The sequence below is a fragment of the Epinephelus moara genome, chromosome 21, assembly GCF_006386435.1.
Source record: "Epinephelus moara isolate mb chromosome 21, YSFRI_EMoa_1.0, whole genome shotgun sequence".
In the NCBI taxonomy this organism is placed as follows: domain Eukaryota; kingdom Metazoa; phylum Chordata; class Actinopteri; order Perciformes; family Serranidae; genus Epinephelus; species Epinephelus moara.
In genome coordinates this window covers 520911-529016 of record NC_065526.1, presented here as the reverse complement: position 1 = coordinate 529016, position 8106 = coordinate 520911, and the positions used below count along the sequence as shown (strand labels likewise).

At 47.3% G+C, this 8106-nt stretch overlaps 1 protein-coding gene across 7 annotated transcripts in view; it reads left to right on the top strand.

Moving 5' to 3' along the window:
* Positions 1-99: 99 nt before the first annotated feature.
* Positions 100-8106, top strand: part of ubtfl (upstream binding transcription factor, like) — a 17354-nt gene continuing 9347 nt past the window's right edge. Inside the window, exons 1-8 of one of the 7 annotated variants that reach the window (XM_050032576.1) lie at positions 100-886; positions 2593-2691; positions 2836-3014; positions 5722-5805; positions 6743-6898; positions 7046-7110; positions 7240-7360; positions 7474-7584. In XM_050032576.1, the coding sequence (XP_049888533.1) occupies positions 2631-2691; positions 2836-3014; positions 5722-5805; positions 6743-6898; positions 7046-7110; positions 7240-7360; positions 7474-7584 (777 nt within the window). In that variant the 5' untranslated portion in view covers positions 100-886; positions 2593-2630. The remainder of the gene's footprint in view (positions 887-2592; positions 2692-2835; positions 3015-5721; positions 5806-6742; positions 6899-7045; positions 7111-7239; positions 7361-7473; positions 7585-8106) is intronic. The other 6 variants (XM_050032573.1, XM_050032575.1, XM_050032572.1 and 3 more) reach the window with 6 other exon arrangements.

Genomic DNA, 8106 nt, shown 5'->3' with positions numbered 1-8106 from the left:
CACACACACACACACACACACACACACACACACACACACACACCTGTGGACAGCTCCCCGGAGGAGGAGGAGGAGGAGGAGGAGGAGGAGGACAGGTGTATCGAACAGCTGGCTATATTGGCTTTGTGACGCATTGATTGATCGGTGATTGACTTCACGGCCCGGTGTGGGAGGGGACCGGTGACTGTGGCAGATCACACCCGGCAGACGGTGTGTTCTCAGCGGGCAGGATGCCATGTGGATGCGGGCTGCTGTCCTGCAGGATGCAGGTTACACCGCCGCCTCCGAGCCGCTGATTAGCACCGCGACAGGCCGGGGAGGGAGACCCGAGCAGCCCGCAGACCTGATGACTTTCTGCACACTCGGGTGCTTCCTCCGGAGCAGACAGGCAGCCGCTCTCCTCCGCGTCTCCCCGGCCGCATCTCTGTTGGCGGCTGGCCGTCGGGTCCCCGGGCCCCAGTCCTCTGTCTCCCCGCCGGTTTCAGCATCTGGACCCGGACCAGGTTCAAGTCAGGAGGGGAGGTTTCCAGCAAAGGACGCTGTCGCAGTTACATTTTGAACACAGTGACAAAATGCGAGGTTGAAACACACAAAGTGAAGCTGACAGTTGTTGATGTTAAGTAGTTTTCAGCGGGTTTGGCTGCTGTTTTCGCCGCTGTCTCTGGTTTCATCCTCCGCCTTTGTCCTCATGTTTTCTCCCGGAGTTCCTCCCCCTGCGGCGCTGGGCGGAGTTTCATACCGGACTAGACGCTCCTTTTGTCGGATTCGTTTCGAGCTGACTCCCCGGGGTTTACGGCTGAAAAAAACACACTTTGAAAGTCCCGAAATAACCCAAACGACCACAGTGGTGTGCAGTGTGAAGCCGGGTCTCTGTCTCAGGCTGAAGGTGAGTAGTTAGATGTGATTTTAAACAGATTTGTGGGGTTTTCTGGTCGTTTGTCCCCGAGTCACCAGAACATTCATGGCGGCTTCGCAGTGGAGGCTTGTGGGGCAGCAGCGAGTCATCCAGCCGCTCAGCACCGAAACCACCACATGCAGCAGTTTGGCACTTTAATACCTGACAGCACAGAAACATCTCATCATTTTCAGGCCGATATTTTTACAACCACACACACACATGTCGACGGATTCTGTCATTTTAGCAGTTTTGCTAAATGATGCGATTAACGTTATGTGCTGCACGTGTCAAACATGACTTTAAACAGGTTTTTATTTGATGCCGTGTTTTTCACCTCTTCGCTAAAATCGCAGTTTAAATACGTTTAATGACAAAGCTTGACGCTAGCTTGTGTCTCGAGTAGCTCTGTGCGTGCCAGCGGAAGCTACGTGGTGACTCCTGCCGGAGGACGGACGCCATTACCGGGGCAGCTGGAGCCTGGCGGCCCGCTGGGCTCAGTTGTCGCGTTGCGGTCACGTCTCAGCGACAAACTGCATTTAGAAACCATAAAACTAAAGTCAGCCGCAGACACGTCTCATGTAACTCGAGTTAATAGTCTCATCAGAGGATTTTGGTGATTTCGGCTCGTAAACAGTTTATTTCAACAAACTTGTTGAGAGCAGACCCGACCGGCTCTCTACCGCCCTCCGTGCTTTATTTTGGGTGAAGCATTTTTCACAAAGAGCCAGTTTCAAACTTCATGTTAAAAAGATAAAATAAAAGCTTCCTGGTGTGTTGACTTTATGCCGAACTGGAGATTTGCTCACACAGTCTGGTGTAAACGTCTCACCTGAGCTGTGTGTGTCTCAGTGATCACACCTGATTTAAAGTGGCAGATTGTTGAACGGAGTTTGGTCCAGTCCAGTCTGCCCTCTGACTGACCTGCTCCGGGTCAAACCGCTCTGAGCTCACCGACAGCTGCTCAGCTCTTTCACACACTCTGTGTGTCTCACCAGAGGTACCGACACAAACCTCCTGGTCTGCGACCCTCAGTTTGACCTTGTCAGCGGGCCGCGGTGACGCCACAGCCGGGGAAAGGTTGCCTCGCCCGGTCAGTCAGTCAGTCAGGGTCAGGACAGGCCGGGATCAGAGCGCTGTGGGCGGGCAGGAGCAGGCGGAGCAGCCGCTCAGAAATCTGTGATCACAACCAAACAAACCTGTAATATAATGCAGTTATTATAATAATGATAATATTCTGACAGCTTCAGTTCGGTTACTTGTTTCTTTTTTTGTTTTGTTTTAGAGAATTCAGCTGAATCACAGGTGTAGTTTTCATCGTCACCTGTCATCAGACATAAGTGATGATGAGGTCACATGACAACAGATCAGTCTCCATGACAACCGCAGATGAGGCCCATGTGATTCAGCTGAAAGCTCTGTGACCTTTCAGTCTCACTATGGAAGACATTAGATCACACAGGTGTCCCTACTGAGGTGGACAGCTGTGGTGTAGTGGTGGTTGATGAGGTGGGTGCACTGCCAGGTCCACAGGTAGGTCACTGATGAGGAGGTGAACAGACTCTCCTATTACAGAGCCTGTTCAGCCACTCGGTGGGTCTACCTGAGCGTACCCTGCACTACACCACTGGTGGACACTGAGTGTCAGTGTGGACATGTCTCTGTATTAATGTGTGTGTGTGTGTGTGTGTGTGTAGCAGAGGGAGGGGGCGGAGTCTTCTCCGTCAGTCGCTGCATGATGAACGGCAGCAGCAGCGTCTCCACGGCTCAGAGTGCCAGGATCAAAAGTGAACCAGGTAACTGCCCACTTCCTGTGACCTCATCAACACCTGTCTCACTCTCCTGTCCCCTCTGTCATGTTTTACTCTCTGCTGTGTCTCGCTGTGACGTGCTGCTGTACCTGACAGGTGTGTGCGTGTGTGTGTGTGTGTGTGTGTCAGCAGATGATTGGACAAAGGAGGACTGTCTGACTCTGTTGGAGAGGATTCGCAGTCTCCTGCCGGACGCAGACGGGATGAAGTATAAGACCACAGAGTCGCACTTCGACTGGGACAAAGTTTGTTTCGGCAGCTTCACCGCAGAAATGTGCCGCCAGAAATGGCAGAAAGTCTCATCAGAGGTACACATCACCATGGCAACCATCCCATAACTTATACCCGATTCTGCTGTTTGGTCTTTTTAATCCTTTTAAAACTGCAGGATTCAAATCCCCTAATTTATTCCAGTCCATGAGTGTCTCCAGTAATTAGTCCCACATCTAATAAACCTGTAAAAAATCTCTTTAATTAGCAGCTAAGAATATTTAACTGAAATCCCTTAACCTGAAAAGCTCCTTAAAGCTTTTGTATGTAAGTGTCAGTAACCTCTCTCTCTGAGGTCATTAGTGAGCTGCGGTCAGTGTCCTGCGTGGTGATGAGCGAGGGCCTGAATGTCAGCGACAACAGTGACAAACAGCGTATGGACTGACGGACCGTCATCATGTTGACAGAAAGCAGAGAAACAATATTTAGAATAACATTATTATCTCTAATGATCCTATATTCCATTCAGACCATCGGCTCTGTGATACGAACGAGCTCACTGTTCCACGTAGCGTAGCTTTACAGCTACATGGCTAAGCTAAGCTCAGGTTATGGTCGTTAGCCGCCCTGCTAGCTGTAACTTAGCTACACTGCGTGGGTCTAGTTTTGGTTGCTTCATAGCTGATAAAGTAATTTGCAAACCAGCTGCTGGAGTCTGGAGGAGTTAACTGATATCCACTCAAGATAGTATTTTGCTACGTTAACTTGCTAGCAGTTTGTCCAGACGTTAGCTCAGGTTAGGGTTAGCTCATTGACTGCTGCATCACTCTTGGCTGGTAGAAAGCTCTTGTACCATTACATCAGTTATGGTTGGCAAAAACAACACCATTTGTCACATTAGCGGTGAAGTAATTTGGAAAGCTAGCCAGCTGATGTGTCCACTCAGTATTTTGCTTGTGATGACGTTACAGAGGAAGTAAGCTAAGGTTAGCCAGCTAGCTGTAACTAAGCTAGATTGTATTGATATGGTGTTGGCTACTTTGCGGCAAGTCGGCAAATTGACCAACCCAATCAGCCCTGGAGTCTGGATATCGTCAAAGACATTCATCACTTAAGACAGTATTTTGTTCCGTTAACATTAGCTTGCTTTCTAATGCAGACCAAGTTAGCTAGCTATCTAGCATTAGCTAGCTAAAACTACGCTGTCGGAATGTTTTTTGTTGTTTGATGAAGACTCTGATGTGGGCCACAGGCTGACACGTGTTGGCTACACGCGGTAAAGTTAAGTGTAAGTTAAAATAACCCCATGGAGGAATCCACAAGAAAAGCACTCAGATCACTTGTGATGAATTTATTAATGACTAACGTTTCGACGCCACCTGCGTCTTCATCAGAGTCAAACAGTACAGGTACCAGGTAAGAAGGTTAAACACATAGAGACTCTTCTCATTGGTTTACAGAGAGTGGGAGGTAACCAAACACTTAGCCAGTAGTACTGTGACAGCACTCACACAGCTCGTCAGTACCAGAATACACCACCAGTGCAGTAAAAACAATCCCATCCAAATATATACAATATATACAGTCTTAACATTGCATTACAGGAAGCAAGAGAAGTCAAGCTCCTCATTCAGTGGTTCCATGTGGTTCAACTGTTTTGAGGGCGTGTGTTCAGATAGTGGTTTAACGCCTCAATGCCTGCGTGATGTGGGATGCATGTGTAGAAGCTTTGGACATTGCAGGTGACTAAAATAAAGTCTTTTTCAGTCACAAAACCGTTCACAAGGTTCAAAACGTCTGTCGTATCACCATGATAGGAGGGGAGTTTGACAACCATCTTTTCTAGGAAAAGGTCCAGATACTGTGATAAAGGTTCTGTGAGACAGCCAGTGCTGGATACTGTGGGTCTGAGAGGCGGATTGTTAAGTGCTTTGTGATTTTTGGAAGGCTGTAAAAGACTGGGCATATGGGGTGTTGCACAGACTTCTTTTTCTCCAGACCAAATGTGTTGACTAATGGGGATGTCACTTTGAGAAACACCACAGTTGACATTAATGTAACAACTGATAGAGAGGCCACACCTTTCAAAAAGAAATCGAGGTTCATTCCCCACTCCAACCTCAATCCCTCCATCATCACATACAGCCACCTGGTAGAAAATGATTTAATTACAGCCTGTAATAAGAAAAACAAAAAGACAAACTATAAGAAAAATCTATCAGAGGCTGAAATCAAATGTCTCAATGAACTTGAAAAAAGAAATGACATTATCATAGAGTCTCTATGTGACTTGGAGGATATTTAACCTTCTTACCTGGTACCTGTACTGTTTGACTCTGATGAAGACGCAGTTGGCGTCGAAACGTTAGTCATTAATAAATTCATCACAAGTGATCTGAGCGCTTTTCTTGTGGATTCCTCCACGGGGTTATTTTGATCTATACTGTCCTGTTCTGAGAAGCACCGACCTCCAATTGTGGAAGGGCTGAAGCACAAGAGATTCCCTCTACCTTAAGTGTAAGTTAGTCTGCTGTAAAGTTAAGTATAAGTCGGTATGAGCTGTATGAATGTGTACCATGAGTACATTTCCAGAGGCAGGTTGAATGAATGAATGAATGAATGAATGAATGAATGAATGAATGAATGAATGGGAGGATCGAGGACAGATCTCTGAGGAACTCCACTGTGACACTTTGACCTTTCTGAGGAGTCGTCATCAGAGGAGATGAAGCAGGATGTAGCAAACGAGTGTGGACTCGCAGGTTCTGATGTTTCTAACGAACACTGTCTTGTTTTGGCTTTCAGGTTCGAAAGTACAGAACAATGACGGAGCTCATCGTGGACGCCATGGAGTTCGTCAAGAATCCGTATAAAGGCAAGAAACTGAAGGTGAGACTGCTGATCCTCCCTGAGAGGGACCAGGGACAGGTTGCACAAAAGACCTTAGGTTAAGAGTTTCGTCAAAGTCGAGGTTAAGGATTTCCTTAAAATAAAATTGGTTCCACAAAACACCCATAAGTCTTCTCCTTAAGGTTTACTTAAGGGGCAGCAGTAGCTCAGTCCATAGGGACTTGGGTTGGGAACCAGAGGGTCGCTGTTCAAGTCTCGGTCCAGACCAAATATGGTGTGTGGACTGGTAGCTGGAGAGATGCCAGTTCACTGCCGAGGTGCCCTCGAGAAAGGCACCGACCCCCCCAACCGCTCAGGGCGCCTGTCCATGGGCAGCCCCCTCACTCTGACATCTCTCCACTTAGTGCATGTGTGTGTATTTCTGACCTGTGTGTTAATGACAAGGGAGTGGAATAATTGAATTTCCCCTCAGGGGATTAATAAAGTGGTGATGATAAAGTGTGATAAAAAGTGATTAAAAAAATAAAATAAAATGTTCACTTAAGTGCAACATGACAGAGTTTTTGGTGATAAATAAAAACTAACCCTAACCCTGATCCTTTGGATCAGATTTATTCTTCCTCTGATGGTATTCCTCCAGACGTTTCATCTTTTCCTCCTCTGGCCTGTTTGGTTTGATTCTCTTCACTACTTCTTTCTTCTGCTATATTACCGCTGTAATATAGCTTTCAACTCAGTGAGTGAGTTTTTCCTTAACTAAGGAAACTTTTAAGGGATGCTGTACAAATGTTTAAGTCCCTCAGCTGAGGAGAAATTAAACCTTAAGTGTCATACTTTAAGGACAAAACTCAAGGTGTTTAGTGCAAACAGCCCCAGGTCTCATTTACTGGAGCCAGAACAGAGACCGAACTTTAGATCAGAGTGCTCCTGTTGCTCTGACCTGTGACCTTTGACCCCGACTCTCATGTTCAAACAGACTCATCCAGATTTCCCAAAAAAACCCCTGACTCCATACTTCCGCTTCTTCATGGAGAAACGAGCCAAGTACGCCAAAATCCACCCGGAGATGAGCAACCTGGACCTGACCAAGATCCTGTCCAAGAAGTACAAAGAGCTGCCTGACAAGAAGAAGGTCTGATATAGACTCTCACACACACACACACACACACACACACACACACACACATTAATGTATCGTCAGCAGTGAAAGGGTTAAGTCTGGCGTGGTGTTGGTGACTCCTCTGCTCTTCCTTATTTTGTCTTCTTCACTTTCCTGCAGCAAAAATACATCACAGAGTTCCAGCGAGAGAAGGAGGAGTTTGAGAAGAACATGGCTCGATTCAAGTGAGTTCATCTATGACCAACTTCAAACTAACTTCACCTCCCAGCTGACTGTTGACACCTCCATTGTGAGCAGTGTTATTGTTAGCATGTGTTTAGCATGTAGCGTGTCTAACGTCAGCTGACCTGCAGGGAGGACCATCCGGAGCTGATCGAAGAGAGGAAGAAGTCCGACCTGCCAGAGAAACCCAAAACTCCTCAACAGCTGTGGTACAACCACGAGAAGAAGACCTACATGAAGCTCCACCCAGAGGTACACACACAATACACACATTATACACACTGAGACACACTCACAGTGGGTGTGTGTGTGGTGTCATATAAACACACAGTCAGTGAGTGAGTGAATGTGTTTGTTGTGTGCAGGTGAGTCAGAAGGAGCTGAAGGAGGCTCTGAGGAGACAGTGGTCCCAACTGTCTGACAAGAGAAGACTCAAGTGGATCAGCAAAGCCCTGGAGCTCCAGAAGGACTATGAGGTACCAGAACCAGACCAGACTGAGCTGAGCCAGACCGACCTGAACCAGACTGAACTGAACCAGACTGACCTGATCCAGACTGACCTGAACCAGACTGAACTGAACCAGACTGACCTGATCCAGACTGACCTGAACCAGACTGAGCTGAGCCAGACCGACCTGAACCAGACTGAACTGAACCAGACTGAGCTGAGCCAGACTGACCTGAACCAGACTGACCTGAACCAGACTGATCCAGACTGACCTTAACCAGACTGGACACCAGACTGATCCAGACTGACCTTAACCAGACTGGACTGAACCAGACTGAACTGAACCAGACTGATCCAGACTGACCTGAACCAGACTGACCTGAACCAGACTGATCCAGACTGACCTGAACCAGACTGATCCAGAGCAGACTGAAATGGCAGAGCATAAAGGTCCAGGTGGAAAAAACACAACTCAGTCATTTAGGATTTTGCTAAAAGAAGGAAATTACCTTTTGATATAGATCCCAGGGGACATTTTGCACCATAGAGT